The sequence below is a fragment of the Trichomycterus rosablanca genome, chromosome 17, assembly GCF_030014385.1.
Source record: "Trichomycterus rosablanca isolate fTriRos1 chromosome 17, fTriRos1.hap1, whole genome shotgun sequence".
Taxonomy (NCBI): Eukaryota; Metazoa; Chordata; class Actinopteri; order Siluriformes; family Trichomycteridae; genus Trichomycterus; species Trichomycterus rosablanca.
Genome location: NC_086004.1, coordinates 4700155 through 4721912, shown reverse-complemented (window position 1 = coordinate 4721912; position 21758 = coordinate 4700155). Strand labels below are relative to the sequence as shown.

General features: G+C 37.9%; 1 protein-coding gene across 1 annotated transcript in view; it reads left to right on the top strand.

Moving 5' to 3' along the window:
- sbno2b (strawberry notch homolog 2b) overlaps positions 1-21758 on the top strand; it is a 72881-nt gene that overhangs the window by 6540 nt on the left and 44583 nt on the right. The window contains exons 2-4 of the mRNA XM_063012450.1: positions 4389-4551; positions 5188-5267; positions 18397-18481. Coding sequence (XP_062868520.1) covers positions 4444-4551; positions 5188-5267; positions 18397-18481 — 273 coding nt within the window. The 5' untranslated portion in view covers positions 4389-4443. The remainder of the gene's footprint in view (positions 1-4388; positions 4552-5187; positions 5268-18396; positions 18482-21758) is intronic.

Sequence of the window (21758 nt, the reverse complement as noted above, 5' to 3'; positions counted from 1 at the left end):
ACAGATTCAGCTCTGTCGTCTTTAGTGCTGTAGCTATAGACTGAATTTAAAATAAACTGTGCAGAATCAGTTCCCAATTTTACATGATTTCTATAAGTAAGAGTCAAAGAAACATGGCCAAGAAAAGTGAAGTTTAAATGTAAATCACACACTTTTATTTTACTTTATTACATATTTGTTAAACAAATCATTTATATATTAATTACCCTGGATAAACAAAACAATTAGCACTTTCAAATTAGAGAAGCAAGTTTTGCCAGTGTCTTTTAACCAATATGCATGTCATTAGTTGACATTCATTCATTTGTTGTCAGTTTTACTACTACTTTATCCTGGTCAGGGTCTCAGTGCGTCTAATTCATTAGGCGAAATGCATAAAAAAATTACCAGTTCATCACAGGGCAAACACACACACACACACACTAAGGGCAATTTTTAGGATCTCCAGTTAGCCTGACTGCATGTCTTTGGACTTGGGGGGAAAAACAGAATTGAATCCAGTTGACAGTTAACTGCTAACCAACAAGCTTATATATATACACCGATCAGTCATAACATGAAACCATCTCCTTGTTTCTACACACATTGCCCATATTATCAGCTCCACTTATCATATAGAAGCACTTTGTAGTTCCACAATTACTGGCTGTAGTCCATTTGTTTCTCTAAATGCTTTGTTAGCCCCCTTTCATGCTGTTCTTCAATGGTCAGGACTCTCCCAGGACCACTACAGAGTAGGCATTAGTTGGGTGGTGAATCATTTTCAGCACTATAGTGACACTGACATGGTGGTGGAGTGTTAGTGTGTGTTGTGCTGGTATGAGTGGATCAGACACAGCAGCGCTGATGGAGTTTTTAAACACCTCACTGTCACTGCTGGACTGAGAATAGTCCACCAACCAAAAATATCCAGCCAACAGCGCCCTGTAGCAAGCGTCCTGTGGCCACTGATAAAGGTCTAGAAGATGATACTTTTTTTTCTTTTTTTTAAACACACAGTACTGAGTTTTATATCAACACATGACAATAATGAACATAATCATTGTTACTTCTGCGTTGCGAGTAATAGTAAAAATACATTTGCTATATTATAGCTTTTCCTGACAACATTAGTGTCATTATTATATGATAATATGCAGATTTTATACTGAAACATGATGCAAAATATCCAGTTCAGTTTTTGTAAACAAATATCATCACACACAGATCTACATATGCAGAGTTTAACATGTGGCCGGACTCCATACTGACACTAAACAGCTTCCATTTGTAATTGTAATGTGTAATAGTCTTATAGTTTATTATTTAAATATTATAAAAGCATTAAAACGTGTTCCTGGTTGTGTTAGAACTGTTGCTTCTTCTATTTGTATCCAGAGGTAGTTCCAACCAGAAGTAGAAGTAGACATTTTTAACTGTCAGCATTAATTAAACAATGACTTGTTTGGCTAGTTGGTTAATCATGAACATTCCCACTTTAAACAACTACCACAATTACAAACATACTTACTGTACTCTATGAACTGTAGTGTACTTTCCCCCCAATTTATACAGACAATTTTACACTGCACTTGTTACCCCTGCAACATGCATGACACCCACAACCTGACTGTAGATGTTGCTGTTACAGTGGCAAGAAGGTGACTCCCCGTCCAGCTCCCTCCATCAGACACTACAAACTGGACTAGCGCTTTAGACTGCTGAGCCACTGAAATGCTCAATATTTTTGCAATATTGTCCATGACAAAAAATATGACCTGGTAGGAGTTCTGCTGGATGATTCAATGTTTTCATTTGGCTCACATTGCATGTAAAACAGCATGAGGCTCCGAGGGCTCGATTCTAGAGTGGAAAACAAGTAAAACAATAGAAAATCCCCTCATATATTCTAGTATGAGGACATGATTGAGCTGGAGGTTTGACAACCTGGGGCTGAAACTGTAAAAACACCCAGAACTGTGCAACTTCAGGACGTGACATTACTGTGGGTTTCTCAGTGTCCTGTCGTGTTGGTCGACTTTGAAGGCTGTAATGGTTGGGTAGATAAAGATTGCAGGAGATCATACGTGAAGTATGTGAAACATGAGACTTACGTCAGTCATAAATACTGCTTATAAAATCATTTTTAGAGCTCCATGGCTTGATGTCATTGGGTTTCTGCAGCTCATTTTACATGCAGGTAAATCTGGCCAACAGCTTGCATGTTATGTATAAATCTGCCATTAGAAGTGCGCAGTGATAAAACACGCTGGCTCGTTGCCGTTAAGATCTTGAGCTTTCGAGTTTGAATCTCGGCTTTAATATAGTTTGGCTGGGCAAATGTACAATAAAGGTTGTTGATTCAAATAAAGATTAGTGCAAGATTAGCATTCAGATCAGTACTGAATAGGGATGTAACGATACACTCTACCCCACGATGCAATGCGATTCACGATACTGGGTTCACAATACGATTTTTTCCCGATTTTAAGATAAATTATGACAGTTTTAAAATAAAATAAAAATAACATAAAATACTGTATTTGTGCTTATCTTTTATTTATCTAAATAATGAATGCACTTTTATTTCTGAGGTAGGTACAAACTATGCAAAACTATGCTGCACATTTCCCTTTTTGTGTAAAAAAAAACTGAAATGAAATAAATCTCACAATAAATAAATAAATGAATAATACAAATAAAGAAAGTATCCTCACATAAATAAATTTGGCTGGAAAATTCCAAACCTGGCAACCCTGTAGTGACGTCAACCAGGCGAGGTGAATAGCGCCAGCACCCTCTGCTGTTTTAAGTGAATATCGATTCATTATACATGTAAACCGATTTGAATCGTTACACGTGTGAATCGATTTTTAACTGTCTTGTGGTGCATCGTTACATCCCTAATACTGATTGAGTCCTCTGTTGCTGTTGGAAGACAGTTAGGCATTGAAAGCTTCCTTCCACTTAGACACTAATATTTAAAAGCTTTAATTCAGCTGTATATTATATAATATCTTCTTTTTGTCTTATTTTGTTGTTCAGAAACATTCTAGGTATTTGAGTTAAAACAAAAACACTTGTTGAAACAATATTTGAGTCACTTATTCTTTTGTGTTTGGACAAATCATCTAGCTTAATACTCCTGTTTACTTCATCTCTCTTATGGGCGGCCATAATTCTGGGTCTTACTGTATTTGCTCAATAGGTTTTCCAGTAATGATGATTGGGCTTTACAGGAAGAGGTCATTCTGCTGTCCAATAATGATCAGTACCCTATTGATTGCTTTGCAAAATAGGCCTAAGAAAGATGGGCACCTGGTTAGTGTGATGTGTTACTTAAAGTGGCATCTGGGATTCTTCAAGCGCAAGCACAAATGTTTGAGGGGATCTGGAAAAGCTCCATAAGGACATGATGAAAGTTTTAGGGGGTTATTTTTGTGCTTGTGATGGTTCAGGATCATTTTGTGCACTGCAGGATGGTGCAACAGGGCAGACAGGACCGGGGATGTAAAGACATGGTAATATTGATTGTAACATCAAAATTCTTTCTGAATGTGCTGGTTCAGGTGTCAATCCTTTTCTAACTCAATCTGTGTGTGGCATAGTTACCAAAAAAGCACAACATCCATTTTAATTTGTGAAAATATTGCAATAAGATATTAATAGGGATTGAAAAAGTTTATTTAAAGATCCTCGATACAATAGTTCAGTTTTAGACTAAATGCCATATCAGGAAGTAATGATGCCCCTGATCCCCGCCCACCACCTCTGAGATTTTCCAATGTCCCAATTTTTTTGAAAGTAGGTCTGTAAAATAACTGATATGATAAAGGTTTGGCATTTAGCGACTTAGAATTGGAACTCAGAGGGGGTGGCCAGGTGGTGCAGCGTGATAATCCGCTAGCACACCAGCACAGAGATTTTGAGCTCCTGGGTTTGAATCTTGACTCTGTAACCAGTCTAGCAGGCACAGTTGTCAAATGCCTGCAGCAGAGAAATACTGGCCTCCATGGGAGAATAGGGGATTGGTGGACTGGGCACACATCAGGCATATATACACCCTCCTTGGAAGAAAAAGGGGGGGGATGCTTAAAAAAAAGAACCCTAACAATCGAGTGATAAGGGTCTTAAAGACTCAACAATGACAACCTGGGGCCCGAACCAGTGACCTTACAATGACTAGTCCAGAACTTTAACCTATAAGCCACCATTGCCCTGTCTACGATAATGTATTGCTTCATCATTTTAAAATCTATAAAAGTCGTTTTGCAGTGTCTAACCTAACACATGAAATAAGATGAAAAGATCAGTCCGCTTCACACCTTGTGCCATAGACATGCTTCCGTTTATTTTAAACCAGTTTAATCAAATCACCTTGACCTTGTCTTTTATGTCTGTGTGTCCAGGACATGGCATGTATAAGACACAAACCTCAGTCAGTGGGTTCCTGACTCTGACCTGATGCCTTTCTTCTCTGCTTCCTCTGCCATGGATGGGCAGAACTATCCTCATCCAGAGGGAATGCAGATGGATACTGGAGTATTAGGGCTGACCCCTTCTCCCATGGAGGTAATAAAGATTGCACTACAGAGATACTGGAATATTTGTGATATATATAATATTTTACAGGCTTTGGTCCAGACCCTGTAATGCACTATATGGTCAGAACTGTGTGGACCTGAGTAAGAGTCTTTGTTATGTCCCACCTTTAAGCCAAAACCATCTGATAGATTCTCTAGACTTCAGACAGAATCTTGTCATAGAAAAAGTCTAGCCTCACAGGATTAGTGAACTATAGTGCATCTTGAATAAGGAACAGTGTTAGTAGTTTTTGCGTCTCAGCCATCCTATATATCTGGGCGTGGGACCAGCAATAAGGGTGCACTGATATGTGTCCCCTCAGTTGGCTAGGTTTACGTAACCTCACACGCCTTTATTTGTGAGCCCAGCCCAGGATTTGAACCCTTGGAAGTCAGGCAGTGCTCTCACCAGCAGTGTTGTTCTTACAGTAGTGCTGCACCAACTCACAAATAAATGTGTGTGTGTGTGTGTGTGTGTGTGTGTGTTTGTGCCCGTCTCTGGTTTAACAGTATCCAGGTTTAAATGAGGCAGATTGAGCTGTGTGCAGTTTACTGTTCTGATTTAAATAGATCAATCATTAATGTTACCCTTTTTCTTCCTTTTTTCTTCCTCATTGTGTTTCAGAGCTTATTGTATTCCTGCACACCATGTGGTTTTTCACAGACACCTTTTAACACGCAGTGGCCTTTACCTTCTGCAAACCAGTAAGTATGCTAAATTTGACCACCTTTAACTTTCCACCAGCATTTACAAGCTTTTCATTATTATTCTAATTAAACTGTCAACTGCAGCTTTTAATGTTCTGAAAAGTTTTGTTCTCATGATACTTTATGTTCTAAAGTTTTCTCAATATTAAAAAAACATTATTATATTGTAACTTTGGCTGACTTTTTATTTTATTATAAAATGTATATTTGTCAGATGAAGCCGATTTATAATGTCACACTGTCCATTTGAACTGTACACTGTTCATTATGTGGTGTCGCATCATGCATGTTAAGAAATGGTTGGTGTGAAGTTTGTCTAACAAGTCTAAACTCAGCGATTGAGCAAATTAGCATAAAATATCAGTGAGCCATGCATTGTTTGTTCATAAATATGCGTAGTCTGGAACTTTAATGCTGTTTATAAATAGGATGAGCACAAAAGCTTTTTTAAGATGGTAAACCCCTCATGGAAATTGTAGATTAGTCATCACAATCTCAAAAACTACATATGTCTATTTTAAAACTGTGACTTTCTAAATACTTCCTAAAATTTGGTAAGCATGACATTTTGGCGTGAGTGTGATACTGTTTAAGCTCCACAACCCTGAGCCAGTAACATTTACACAGGTCACATGGTCGTGGTTACTGATACATGTTATTAAGAGGTACATTATTGTATCTAAAGCTCATTTTAAGATGCTTAATACACTGTTGTACCTTGTATACGTTTATGTACTTTTTCTGGGTGGAAAAATATCCAAACCAAAGGTACAGAAGATGTGACTTTAATGGAACAAATCCAGCTACAAATGGAATCATTTTAACTTACTCTGTGTGCAATTTTTCATGCCAAAAATCAAGTTGTGCATTCAAAAACAGAAATGCACAGATGCACACATGATTCAACCCTAGGAAATAAGGTGCAACTTACAAACTATTAACAGTACCAAAAAAAGACTGTTTACACCGTTGTGATAGAGTTCTGGTTTTGATTGGGTGCATTTTTTTTATTTCTGAGAGTGTATTGCACTAATTTAACATATTTTATAGTTTCTATAGTTTCTCATAGTTTCTATCAATGTGGCTGTGGATCATAACAGTCTAAGAAATTATAACAGTGTATATAATATTATGTACTGAAATCTTACTATCTTTCACTATCAGTGATTAGTAGTTAGCAGCTATTTTATGAGGTGTCAGAATAACATTTGAATGTTTCTGAATAATAATAATAAAGCTTTATACTGTCAGGAGTAACGATACAGAATTTTTTCTGGACGATAAACTAAAATTAATACAAATTTCACGTTTGTATTCAGGGTCAGGGTCGCTGTGGGTTTAGTTCCCCCAGAATCACTGGATGTAATGCAGTAACACACCTCCGACCACCCACAGGATGCCAATCCATTACATGGCCTCAGCCATTCACACCTCAGACACAGCCAGTCATGTCTGTATGTAAACACCAACCAGCTGATTGCGCCACTAGGGGTTTGAACCCTGGATCTTAGCGGTAGTGGGCTAGCGTAATTTACTGCTGCACCACCCAAGCATTGTCATATACAGTGGGGCCAAAAAGTATTTAGTCAGCCACTGATTGTGCAAGTTCTCCTACTTAGAAAGATGAGAGAGGTCTGTAATTTTCATCATAGGTAAACTTCAACTATGAGAGACAAAATGAGAAAAAAAAAATCCAGGAAATCACATTGTAGGATTTTTAAAGAATTTATTTGTAAATTATGGTGGAAAATAAGTATTTGGTCAATAACAAAAGTTCAACTCAATACTTTGTAACATAACCTTTGTTGGCAATGACAGAGGTCAAACGTTTCCTGTAAGTCTTCACCAGGTTTGCACACACTGTAGCTGCTATTTTGGCCCATTCCTCCATGCAGATCTCCTTTAGAGCAGTGATGTTTTGGGGCTGTCGCTGGGCAACACGGACTCCAAAAATTTTCTATGGGGTTGAGGTCTGGAGACTGGCTAGGCCACTCCAGGACCTTGAAATGCTTTTTACGGAGCCACTCCTTCGTTGCCCGAGCGGTGGAAGACCCAGCCACAATCCATCTTCAATGCTCTCACTGATGGAAGGAGGTTTTGGCTTAAAATCTCACGATACATGGCCGCGTTCATTCTTCCCTTAACACGGATCAGTCGTCCTGTCCCCTTTGCAGAAAAACAGCCCCAAAGCATGATGTTTCCACCCCCATGCTTCACAGTAGGTATGGTGTTCTTGGGTTTTTCTTCTTCCTCCAAACACGACGAGTTGAGTTTTTACCAAAAAGTTCCATTTTGGTTTCATCTGACCACATGATATTCTTCCAATCCTCTTCTGGATCATCCATATGCTCTCTGGCAAACTTCAGACGGGCCTGGACATGTACTGGCTTAAGCAGGGGGACACACCTGGCACTGCAGGATTTGAGTCCCTCTCGGCGTAGTGTGTTACTGATGGTAGCCTTTGTTACTTTGGTCCCAGCTCTCTGCAGGTCATTCATCAGGTCCCTCCGTGTAGTTCTGGGATTTTTGCTCACCGTTCTCATGATTATTTTGACCCCACGGGATGAGATCTTGACCCCAAGGGAGATTATCAATGGTCTTGCATGTCTTCCATTTTCTTACAATTGTTCCCACAGTTGATTTATTCACACCAACCTGCTTGCCTATTGTAGATTTACTCTTCCCAGCCTGGTGCAGGTCTACAATTTTCTTCCTGGTGTCCTTCGACAGCTCTTTGGTCTTGGCCATGGTTGAGTTTGGAGTCTGACTGTGGACAGGTGTCTTTTATACAGATAACGAGGTCAAACAGGTGCCATTAATACAGGTAACGAGTGGAGGACAGAAGAGCTTCTTAAAGAAGAAGTTACAGGTCTGTGAGAGCCAGAAATCTTGCTTGTTTGTTATTGACCAAATACTTATTTTCCACCATAATTTACGAATAAATTCTTTAAAAATCCTACAATGTGATTTCCTGGATTTTTTTTTCTCATTTTGTCTCTCATAGTTGAAGTGTACCTATGATGAAAATTACAGACCTCTCTCATCTTTCTAAGTAGGAGAACTTGCACAATCAGTGGGTGACTAAATACTTTTTGACCCCACTGTAAGTCTTTGTTTTGCTGTTGTTTTGCATATTCCAGCTGTTCCAGTTCCATTGTGATATGTGTTATTTATCATAAATCTCCATTTAACCCACCACACACTGCTTCCCCTCTCTAATGCACACAAGAGAAGATTTATCTTCAATGTCAAAATGCTTAAACCTGATGATTCTAAATTTAAGAGCTTTCACAAACACTCAGTTAAAATCTCTTTGTGATGGCCTTGAATTGTCCTGGTGCAATTTTCTGCCTTTTGGTCCTGATCAATAGCTGTTTGTACAGCTGCTTCCCAAAGCCAGGTCCTCTCAGGGCAATATCGATCCACTTTCGCAACCAGTTAGCCTGAACATGCCTTGATTTCTTTTTTGTTGTTATAACAGATTTTAGTTTTGCTTTTAAGTTTATTTCAAATATTTTAAACATACCGTCGGATCAGGAGAGGGGGTTTTCCATTCATCTACTATAGCACTACACACAGCCAAAACAAAGATCCAGTCACAGGGTACTTTTTATTGGCAATCTAGACATGCAGGCGTCAAAAAGTGGATAAAATACCTGGTAATCACTAGATTTGTAACAGAGAATTGATGGCTTGGATTAACCTGTTTGTGTTGTACAGGGTGTCCCTAAAGTCTGGACACAGGAAATATCACTAACTATAACTAACTATATGTTTACTAAAATACAAACACATACATATTGCATCACAAATGGTGGAAAACACATTGAAGATGTTATGGATTAATATTCTAATGAAATAAAATGTTGTTGAAAATTTTTTTTTAAATATGCATTTTGCCTGTGTGTCCAGAATGTTTAAGGAAGTTACACACATGAACCCAGACTGAGTGGGTGATCTGGAAATGTGTGTATAAAGGTTACATTAATCGTCACATCAGTAAAACTGCAGTCTCAGTTTTAGGATGAATAGCGATTTGTGGCTGATGCTAGCGTCACTGTCAATGCTACATCCTGTCTACGCACATGTTGGTGGAAAAACAGCACACGGCACACAGGTTCAAGTGCATCCTCACTGTACATCAGTCAGAGGGGGAATCATAAGAGCATATCATGCCTATTTATGTAATGGAAGTAGAGGCTTTGAATATTCTGCTGAACTTTATTCTCATAGAATTATGAAAAAAGAGGAAAAACTGGACATGTTGTGTGTGCTGGGCATTTATCGTATTCAGTATGTGCATGAGTATCAGATATGCCTGGATAATTATCTGACATTTTTTACCACCTCACTCAGAACAATTGATCCTGTAAACATTTGTGTAAATACAGTAAATATTTCAGATAAGTATTGCAAGTTCAGTTTAATCTTCTGTTGTTGTAATGAAGGAACTGGACGCATGGTTGCTTTTCCCCTGCTTTGTTAATATCATAAAGACGAGATAAGAATTGTGCTTGTGCAGAAAACAAAAGGACGCTGGTGTTATTCAGTCCAGGGCCACAGCATTCCGGAAAACTCTGTTCCGAAGGCACGTGAGCCGTGCCCACAGGCTGCTATTGTGTTAGTGGAAATCACTATAACTGCTGCTGTGTGCCAAGCCTGCAGTGTCGCTGTCGGATCAGGAGAGAGGGTTTACCATTCATCTACTACCACACCACACCACACACAGCCAAAACCCAGATCCAGTCACAATCCTGTAGGTACAAGCCAAATAAATTAGAAACAAGCTGAAAAATTAAAATCCCTAATAGTTTGTGGGATGTTTTGAAGTAAATGATGTTATTTGTTATATACTTATATATACAATAATGACTAAAGAGGGAAAGTATTTAAATCAGTAGTAGTAGTAAATCTTGGACAGCACGGCAGTTGATCACAGGGCCGTGGTCACCCCCCCTTAGACGCAGCCAGTAATGTCTGTATTTAGACATCTGACCTGCTAATAGCACCACAGGGGATTTGAACACTAAATCCCAGCAGTAGTGGGATTTACCACTGTGCCACATAAGTGCACTACAGACTACTCACCCGTCATGAAGTAAAAGCAAATGCTTCCACATAACCAATGTATTGTTTAAAACACAGCTTTTATAAGATATATATTTTTGTTCTAGTAGTATTAGATTCTGATGCTCCTTTTTCAATGCTTAAATTTACTGATCGATTGTATTGCAGCTGTATTGAAATTTCACTTATATTTTAAGTTCTGTATTTCAATACACTTTATTTTATTTTAACAAGCCCATACATTCAGCCAAAGTAAACATGGGCATCTTTTAAAATATGAATATCTGATCATTTTGAACACAGAACGAATCCCAAATAATCCAAACCCCTGCATAGTGACTCTACGAGCGAACAGCAGAGCCGCACAGAAAATGTAACAGCATGTTAGAAGCTAAAAGTAACAAAGTACATTTAATTTTATGTTATTTTAAATTAAATTAGTTTGATTTGGTTCTGTTATTGGTTCAATTCCCTGGATTCTCCGGGAGCTCCGGTTTCCTCCCGAAGTCCAAAGTGTATGAAAAAAACTAAAAAAAAAAACTTGACCTGATGAATCTTGTGTAATGAGTAACTACTTGTCCTGTCATGAATGTTACAAAAAGTGTGTAAAACATGACATTAAAATCTTAATAAATAAATAAATCAAATAAGTTAAAGGTACAATTCAGTATGGAACATTTTAATAACGTAAATGTAGCTTATTATTACTGTTTACTAGGGCTGTCGTTAATTAATCAAGATTAAAATTTTTAATCTAACTATTTTTATTTGGCTGTTTGTGCCACATACATGTGTGTCTCTGTGGTAATTAACTGTATTTCAGATGAATTGGGATGTAAAGCGCATGAACTGTCCGATGATAAACTACTTTTAGCGGTTTTCACTTTTTTTACGTGTTGATGAAAAGATGAATGAAACCACGCATGCTCTGTAACGAGTATTTCCATTGGCTGCTAGAGCTGTCCATCAAAACCGCGTAGCTCCGCCTCCCCCTCCGGTAAAAAGTGAAACTGTGTGATGTTTCATCTCTACAGTTTATTCATGTTATTCTATCACATGGTTATAAACATGATTTATATTTGTGATGTTTGTAATTTTCTAAAAACACATTCGTATCTGATATCTATATGGACTAAGCGTTTACATGGACTGTTTTAATTAACACTTTTTTTATAGCTACAGTCAATTACTTATAGATAATGTCTGCTAACTTGACTGTTTCAGGTATTTATAGGTGTTTAAATGGTAATTTAGAACAGTATTTCCCAGTATTCTTTCTGCACAAACACAGTATTAAAGGGTTTTCTTAATAGATCTATATGAAATAATCATATCTGTGTTTTGAGGCTTTATTGATGCCTTATATTAGATCAAAACATTATGGTTGGTGCACCTGTTTTCAGTGTCAGGGTCATGAACAGGAAAAGATCCTCACTTTTGTCAGATAATGTGCTTTCTACAATTAATTTAGATTGAATAATTTTATCATATTTTATGAATGTTTTATTGGTAAACACGTTCTTGCAATAACAATGTGCATAACTGTTAAAATTTTGCTTAATTATTAGTTTGCGATTAATTGAGATGTATACATATACAGTGTATCACAAAAGTGAGTACACCCCTCACATTTCTGCAAATATTTCATTATATCTTTTCATGGGACAACACTATAGACATGAAACTTGGATATAATTTAGAGTAGTCAGTGTACAGCTTGTATAGCAGTGTAGATTTACTGTCTTCTAAAAATAACTCAACACACAGCCATTAATGTCTAAATAGCTGGCAACATAAGTGAGTACACCACACAGTGAACATGTCCAAATTGTGCCCAAATGTGTCGTTGTCCCTCCCTGGTGTCATGTGTCAAGGTCCCAGGTGTAAATGGGGAGCAGGGCTGTTAAATTTGGTGTTTTGGGTACAATTCTCTCATACTGGCCACTGGATATTCAACATGGCACCTCATGGCAAAGAACTCTCTGAGGATGTGAGAAATAGAATTGTTGCTCTCCACAAAGATGGCCTGGGCTATAAGAAGATTGCTAACACCCTGAAACTGAGCTACAGCATGGTGGCCAAGGTCATACAGCGGTTTTCCAGGACAGGTTCCACTCGGAACAGGCTTCGCCAGGGTCGACCAAAGAAGTTGAGTCCACGTGTTCGGCGTCATATCCAGAGGTTGGCTTTAAAAAATAGACACATGAGTGCTGCCAGCATTGCTGCAGAGGTTGAAGACGTGGGAGGTCAGCCTGTCAGTGCTCAGACCATACGCCGCACACTGCATCAACTCGGTCTGCATGGTCGTCATCCCAGAAGGAAGCTGACGCACAAGAAAGCCTGCAAACAGTTTGCTGAAGACAAGCAGTCCAAGAACATGGATTACTGGAATGCCCTGTGGTCTGACGAGACCAAGATAAACTTGTTTGGCTCAGATGGTGTCCAGCATGTGTGGCGGCGCCCTGGTGAGAAGTACCAAGACAACTGTATCTTGCCTACAGTCAAGCATGGTGGTGGTAGCATCATGGTCTTGGGCTGCATGAGTGTTGCTGGCACTGGGGAGCTGCAGTTCATTGAGGGAAACATGAATTCCAACATGTACTGTGACATTCTGAAACAGAGCATGATCCCCTCCCTTCGAAAACTGGGCCTCACGGCAGTTTTCCAACAGGATAACGACCCCAAACACAACCTCCAAGATGACAACTGCCTTGCTGAGGAAGCTGAAGGTAAAGGTGATGGACTAAACCCAATTGAGCACCTGTGGCACATCCTCAAGTGGAAGGTGGAGGAGTTCAAGGTGTCTAACATCCACCAGCTCCGTGATGTCATCATGGAGGAGTGGAAGAGGATTCCAGTAGCAACCTGTGCAGCTCTGGTGAATTCCATGCCCAGGAGGGTTAAAGCAGTGCTGGATAATAATGGTGGTCACACAAAATATTGACACTTTGGGCACAATTTGGACATGTTCACTGTGGGGTGTACTCACTTATGTTGCCAGCTATTTAGACATTAATGGCTGTGTGTTGAGTTATTTTCAGAAGACAGTAAATCTACACTGCTATACAAGTTGTACACTGACTACTCTAAGTTATATCCAAGTTTTATTTCTATAGTGTTGTCCCATGAAAAGATATAATGAAATATTTGCAGAAATGTGAGGGGTGTACTCACTTTTGTGATACACTGTATATTTAGGGCTGTCACACGATTCAACATTTTAATCGAGATTAATCGCGATTAATTTTGTTCTTTAATCGAGATTAAAAATTTTAATCGTGTGACAGCCCTACTGTTTACTTTATTTGAGCATTTTTAACATTAGGGAAAAATATTTTTATATTTACATTTACATTTTCTGCATTTAGCAGACGCTCTTATCCTAGAGCGACTTACAGAAGTGCTTCCATAGTACACATTTCATTTCTCAAGTTTTAGTAAACAACAGTCAAAGAACACGAATCTGCTGAAACCTGTTAGAACCAAAGTGTATTTTTTGGGTGGTATCATGAAAGAAGAAGCCCAGAATTCAGATTTAGGTGTTTAATTATTTATCAAAATTTTTTTACTTTATTATGGATTATCATTAATTGTTGACTGATGGGTTAATGGTTTTCAATTTATAATAAATAATTATATTTATTTGAAAGTTAAATTGTGCAAAAAAAGTCAAGGGGTCTGAATACTTTCTTAACATTTAGTATAACAGCATCAGCCAGTGAGTCAGAAACATTTCCAATTTAAACGCTTTCAAATAAACAATATAAAATGAAAATTTACATCATTTTTAAGATTTCCTTCTCAATATGTATAGTTAGGTTATTCTAACAGCTAGCTTCATCCCATCAGTTTAACCCTAACATAGCACTGCAGAGATAATCAAAGCAGAAAGAGCTCTATTTTCCACGTTTCATCATGCACCTTCGGCGTTAATCTTGTCTGTCAGACCAGCCACCGTTTTATTAACTTTGGCATCCAAAAAAAGTCACTGAAAAAACTTGGCTATAGAAAAAGGCTGAAATCATGCACAGCCACATCTACGGATTTTCCGAAGCCCTTCCCCAAAACCAGAATATTTTCATTCACAACACATAAAAAAGTCCCAAACTGCATTCTGTTGCTGAGTGTGGTATAGTTTTAAACTATGCATCACTTATTGAAGTATGTAGTACAGAAGAGTGTGATTTGGGACACAGCCGCTTTAACTGCTGTCCTGACTTTGAGCTTAACTTTCAGTAGACATTGATGGTTTTTCAGTTCAAACCAATTATGTTTCACATCAAATGAGTCTTTTAAGACAAAGTCACCCACCCATCAGAATTTTATTTTATCAGGAAAAAAGGTTTGACCCTGTGAGACTAATTCTTATCCAAAACGAGCATTTTAACACAGAGTCAGCAGGCTGTCAAGACAGGGCCACTTTGCCTCTGGACCACATAGAGCCAATAGCATAAACTAACTGTCCTGCATTAAGTCACAATCTAAAATGGGAAATCTGTTCTTATATCCCAGTGCACTGTTAGTGCAGGATGGAAAAACACTGGCTGGCTAAAGTTAGCACTGTAGCTAAAAGACGAGCTGTTGTTGATGGAGAGAGAGAAAGGGAGAGAGAGAGAGAGCACTTTTACCAAGCCCTCAGTAGAATAAAATAAAATAAAACACCTTTATTTGGATATTTACATAAACACAGGTACAGTACAGTGAAATGCCTTTTCCACATATACCAGATTAAGTGGGGGTCAGAGTGGAAGGTCAGCTATTGTACAGCATCCCTGAAACAGTGGTTAAATGGCAGAGTTATGATTCAAACCCACAACATTCCAGCTAATATCCTAAGCACTACCAAGACGTAGCCTAGTGGTTAAGGTACTGGACTAGTAATCAGAAGGTTGCTGGTTCAAGCCCCACTACTGCCAGGTTGCTGCTGTTGGGCCCTTGAGCAAGGTTCCTTTGGGTGCTCCGGTTTCCTCCCACAGTCCAAAGACATGCAAGTGAGGTGAATTGGAGATACAAAATTGTCCATGACTGTGTTCGATATAACCTTGTGAACTGATGAATCTTGTGTAATGAGTAACTACCGTTTCTGTCCTGAATGTAACCAAAGAGTGTAAAACATGACATTGAAATCCTAAAAAATACACAAATAAACTCACAAGGCACCAAGGTCCCCTGTTAGTAACTGTCACAGTCACTTTAATTCAAGGTTTTTCTCCTGCTTGTGTCTGTTACACAATCCTGCTTCACACATCCTAATTACTGAGTTCAGAATTGTCACCCACACTCATTGCTAACAGGTGTATAAAATCAACTATATAAAAGGAAGGGTCAGGATGACATGGTTTGATGGACGAACTCCTGCACAGAGCCCTGACCTCAACTCCAATAAACACCTTTGGGGTTGAATCGGTACTTCAGTTGTGAGCCAGCCCCTAGTGTCTGTTATAGTTCATTCATGAAGGTTACATTACAAATCAATGACAGACAACATTCTGAATTCCTCTTTCACCTTAAAAGCAAGATGTAATAATTATTAACAAATTGTAATACATTTTGAAATGTACATTCATTGTCACACACAGGCTACTATCAATATAGTGACATCCAGGGAATAAAATAAAAACTTTATGTAATCATGTAATTATAAAGTCACCTGAATTACATAAAAAAGGGCGGGTTACCTCTCCAGCAGGTCCCGTACAGGTGGGCACTGTGAGTCTTGAAGGTGCAATGGCATTTAGAGAGTGGACAGGGCTGGCACCATAAGCAGTCATCATCAATTCTATAATGTTTAAAAAGGGATCTTTTTTTTAACAAATGTTACATACCCACTTCATGCTGTTGTAAAAAAGGACAAAAACAACAACACAATCAGTTGTAGTATATAACCATCTAGAGTAAAATATGAAAAATACTATAAGCTAGCCAAAAAAAACTATGAGCTAGCCACTGGGCAAAATTTTTTACTGACTCTTGCCAAAAAATTGGAGAAATTATTGTGGAATTTCCAGAAAACTGGATCAGCATCAGGAGGCTGGAGGCCTGGGTTCAAACCTTGCATTCTGTCACTCTCTGTAAATGTTTGGCATGTTTTCTCTGTTCAGGGTGATCAGAATTTTTGTGATAGGACCAAGGAGTTCAGAATTTTGGTGCTGGTGTGCTAGCGGAATATCCCGCTGTGCCACCTGAATGCCCAGAAAGGACATTTTGGTGTTATACTTTGAATATCTAGTCCAAGCCACTCAAGGATAGGCTGTGTTACAGCTCCAGAGAATGTAATTTTTACCTTTTCCTTTTCTAGTAGTGGGCAGTGGTAGTTCAGTGGTTATGGTCTTGGCTAGTAAACAGAAGGTTGCCGATGCAAGCCCCATTACTGCCAAGTTGCCACTGTTGGGCCCCTGAGCAAGGCTCTTAATAATAAATTGCTCAAATTAAAGTCAGTCAACTGTAAGTCACTATGACCATCTTCTTTTACAGGCAGTCGGTACCATACTTATAGACCACAAAAAGAGACAAGCTTTTTATACTTTTTATACTATAGTAATTTAAAAAGCTGATTCAGCAAATGTTTTTTTTCTGGAAGGTACCAAACCCACCTCATTCCTGATCAGGATGAAACAGCTATTGTAGATACATTAATGAATAAATCAATGATTTATTTGTTCATTTAAAATCAATTCTGTTTATTTCCCCCTCCCCCCCAACACATACATCATCCATACACCCACCACGGAGGGCCTGTCTTACATTTACAATCTCACTGCTTTAAAAAGTTCATTTTTTTGTCTGATATGCTATTATACTTTTTGTTTTCATCTGTACAATAGCGATGCGTTTATTAGTGACATGTATTACTCATCCCGTGTGTGTAAATGTGCTTTGTGGTCAGACAGAAACTAAGCCCACTGTAGTGGTTTGTGTTTTGAAATCACTCACGCTATAAAAGCTCTATAGTCCAGAATATTTTATTTGCTTTCACATTTGTGTTTTCATCAACATTATTGTTGCTGAAAACCAAAAGTAGAATCTTTGTTTTGTTAAACAAAAGGAGGTGCTTTCCCAGTGACTAGTAGGTGTAGATGCAGAACTGAAAGAAAGTGTCACATGATGTGGGTATGACTCTGTAGGTAAAGTATTAGTGAACGTCACCCTGTTGTTGAATGTTCTGAGGGAGATGTAGTGCCAGAGCTGAAGGGACTAGATATTTAGGCTGCTGTAAAGGTAGGAACTGCTTTTAATTACAGGTTTATGTTTTATTTTATATTTACCTAAAGCTACTGTACATTCTGTCTTCTAACTTTGTGGCTGGTAGTTATTAACAAAATGTGTAGGATGGGGTTTCCAACATGGTACAAATACTCTGATATTATTGATAACACAATGTTGTAAACATGATAAGCCAAACTGAATGTTTGAATGTATAAAATGTAAGTTTAAAGATCATCAGTAAGTTCAGTAACATTCTGAAACGATCTCTTGGCTCTAGGCTACAGTTGCTGTAGCTGTAAAAGTGTCATTTTCTTCATTCTTGTGTAACACCTCAGCTTCAGTCTGGCGGCTCTGTTGTTATATACTGTGCTTCATACGGTTCCACGTGTTTTCATTCTCAACCCCTCTTTGCTCCTAAATTACAGAGTGTGTTATAAATATTCCTTTTATACAACTTGTATACAGCTTGAACACAATCCTAAACAGTTTTATAATAATTACATAAACTGTACAGGCTTTATCACCACCATCCAGACCTTTATGAAATGTTAAAAAGGCAATAAATTATGAATTGGCGTCCATTCCCTTCCTTTTAGAACACGTGGCATTAAAGAAACTCAGAGAGAACTGAGTTCATAATGAAAATGCAAAGTGGTGGTAACTCGCTGTCCATTTTAACTCACTGTGTCTGGCTTTCTTTAAGATTGTTGTCATGCTCTCTCTATACAGTCACTTTTTAATGAAACAGAGTAGAAACTATAATAAATGTAATCTGTGTTTGTACCGGCACGCTAACTTATCTTTATTAAACCAGAATCTTCAGAAATATCAGATTTTATTTTTTATTTTGTAGGCAACTCTGCTCCAGTGGCACTTCAGAGATGCACATGGACATTCTCAGTCCTTCATCTTTTTCTGACCTGGATTTATTACTTCAGGTAAGCATTCGCTGTTTACTTATCTAGGGTCCCGGTATGAGAGGATTTTGGGCTGAGTGTGGCTTTGTCGACACTGAGTGTGTGTGCTTGACTGACCTGCCTGTAGTCCAGATTTGTCTCCTGTTGAAAATATATGGTGCATCATGCAGAGTAGAATCAGACGGTTGAGCAGCTGAAGTCGTGTATCAACAAACATGGGCAACAATTAGTTTCATTTACCAAACCAAGTGTAATAAATAGGAAAGGTGATGTAACACAGTGGTAAACATGCCTTTTGTCCCTTTGTTTTTTAAATTGTCAAGGCTGCAAGTACAAAACTGGTTTTTGATTGTAAAATAAGCTCAATTTATCTCTGGACTCACCATGTAATTACAGTAATGTTACAGTAATGAAAATGACATAAAAATTGTATTGCCAGGGCAGTGTTATGCTTGTTTGGCTGTAGACAGTGGCATATATATTCTAGCAGCTTCTAATTTATGTCTGGTGTTTTTTTAGATTATATCTGACCTTCCTGGAAATAAGATGACAATTTATCTTAAGACACATGACTTGAAAAGAACAATGAGACGCTTTGATGTTTAATTGCTGATGTTCTGTTGTTTAACAGTGTTACAGTTTATGAGAACAGTGTGTAATTGAAGCTTTAATGAAATAGCTTTCAGTTTCTGCTGTGGTCACTGTTCTGGGTTTCATGTGTCATGTGACTGAAGGACCAAGAGGCACGGTGGCTTAGCACTGTTGCCTCACAGCAAGAAGGTCCTGGGTTCGATTCCCAGGCGGGGTAGTCCGAGTCCTTTGTGTGTGGAGTTTGCATGTTCTCCCCGTGTCTGCGTGGGTTTCCTCCTGGAGCTAAGGTTTCCTCTCACAGTCCAAAAACATGCAGTCAGGTTAATTGGAAACACTGAATTGTCCCTATAGGTGAATGGGTGTGTGTGTGTGTGTGTGTGTGTATATGTGTGTGTGTGTACGTGTGTGTGTGTATGTGTGTCTGCCCTGCGATGGACTGGCGTCCCATCCAGGGTGTTACTGTATGCCTTGCGCCCATTGAAAAGCTGGGATAGGCTCCAGCACCCCCCTATGATCCTAATTGGATAAGCGGTTAAGAAAATGAATGAATGAATGACCAAGTCCTGAGTTTGTTGATGGCTACGTGAACAACACTTCTTGACTCTTTAACCTTGTGCATAGCTTTACATTGTCGTAATTATTACCAAAATATGATTTTCGACAGCGACTATTAGGTTTATGTAAACAGGTTGATTTGTTGATGCTTGGGTTTTTTCAGCTGTTGGAAAATGACTCGCCCGCACTTTGACATAATGAGATCTGAATTATCCTGTGACTAATACTGACCGTGTGGACCAGCAGAAACATCACGCCCTCCTGCCACCTTTCTCACAACACATATTCAGTGGGACAGAGTGATCAGACTTTAGACTAATCAAATGTTAATCATTGATGTTTATCAGTAAATGTTATAATTGTCCTGTTCACACTTAGTCACGCTGGTGCTTCACTGGGTTGAATGTACAAAAGTAAGAAGCCACAGCGTTAATTTCACTTTATTGTGGCCACAGTCTGTGTATTTATTGTATCTGAAACTGGCATTCAGATGGTTAAAGCTGAAACTAATCATGCATCTGTGCCTAACACCACCTACCAATGATATTTAAGGCCAAAATATACATTTAAAATAATAGAAAAATCATATAAAGTGTCCACTAACACTTTGAACTGACACTGAGTTGTATAGCTGGAAATACTATAAAGAGCACTAAACTAAATGAGTCTAAACATTTTTTTTTTTATCTATTTACGAAATTACAATATTTATAAATAGTGCAAATAAAGTCTTCTCCCCTAACCTTTTTGAAATGTTTGAAATGCATAACACAGGACAATACAATATGGGTCTATAGCAAGCCTACCAGTATTAAATATGTATTTATATATTTTATCTAATAACTAATGTATCTATTTCTGTAGATATATTGTTTATAGAGTAAATATAATTATATATAATATTAACAATAATAATATGAGTTATTATTATTATCATAATGTTTCCATGTTTGCATAAGAGAAGACAATACAATGTTGGTCTGTAGCAAACCTACCAGTATTAAATATGTGTTATATATTTTTATTTAATAATTAATGTATTTATTTATTAAACATTTTGTTTGTAGTGTAACTATAATAATATATACTGTATAAAAATAGTCATAGTTATTATTATTATCATACTATTTTCATGCCTTATAAGAAAATATAGTAGAAGATAAACCTTAATTATTACAAATAATTTACTTGTTTGAATAATTTAGATTTAAATTTCCATTGTCATGATTATTCTAAATTTAAATCATCACTGCCACTAAAATGTTTCTGCTAATAGTTCTTTGCTACCTGTTGTTTACATGTTCTATCAAGCATCATTCTGCCACTTTATGCACCCACCCCATACATCAGGGAGCATCGTTCTGGCTGTTCTTGATAGCTGCCCTGTAAAATTCACTGTTCACTTTGTTCAATTTTTTTTATAAAAAAGTTTCTGGGGTTTTCTTTAAATGACATTACTGTTGTACAGTATGTGTAGGCTGGCACAAGGTGATAACTGTTTCACTTTCAGAAGCTACGAAAGTCACTATAAGAAGGTTCAGTAGCAGAAGCACTATAGATGGGAGAACAGACCATTTCAGAATATAACTTTTTGATAGTTTTTTTAAACATTGGTAAGTGTTAGATTAGTTTTCTTTTAAGTTTTTAGTGAAGTTTTTAGTGAAGTGACAAACCAGTTTAACCAGATTTCACCACCTGGGTGCCAAAACAAAGAAGAGCTGTTATGCTTGTCTTCCTTGAGTCCTGAGTAATTGGTGATGATAAGCAAGGCTTATGGCTCAAAGGGTGTGGGATACGAGAGTTGTTTTGTTTGTTTGTTTGTTTGTTTCAAGTTCTTCCTGTGTGAGTTTTTTCAGTGTTTCCCCTCACCTTTCAGAACAGGCCGAAATTGGAATTGCTGTTGTAAGTTTGGCCCCAAAGAGGCCCTGCAGTGGATTGGGACCCTGTCTAGGGTGTATTTCTGCCTTGCTTTAAAGTTAAAATGAATAAACGAATGAAAAAGGTAGAAGAGATAGAGATATGTAGCTTATAACTTGCAACTAACAGAAATGCTGTGTGTAATGTTAAATGCAGTCTGGGATGTTTGTAGTGTAGTGTGCACATGATAATAATTTGTAAATAAACTATTTTTAACAGGCACATAAACACAAAA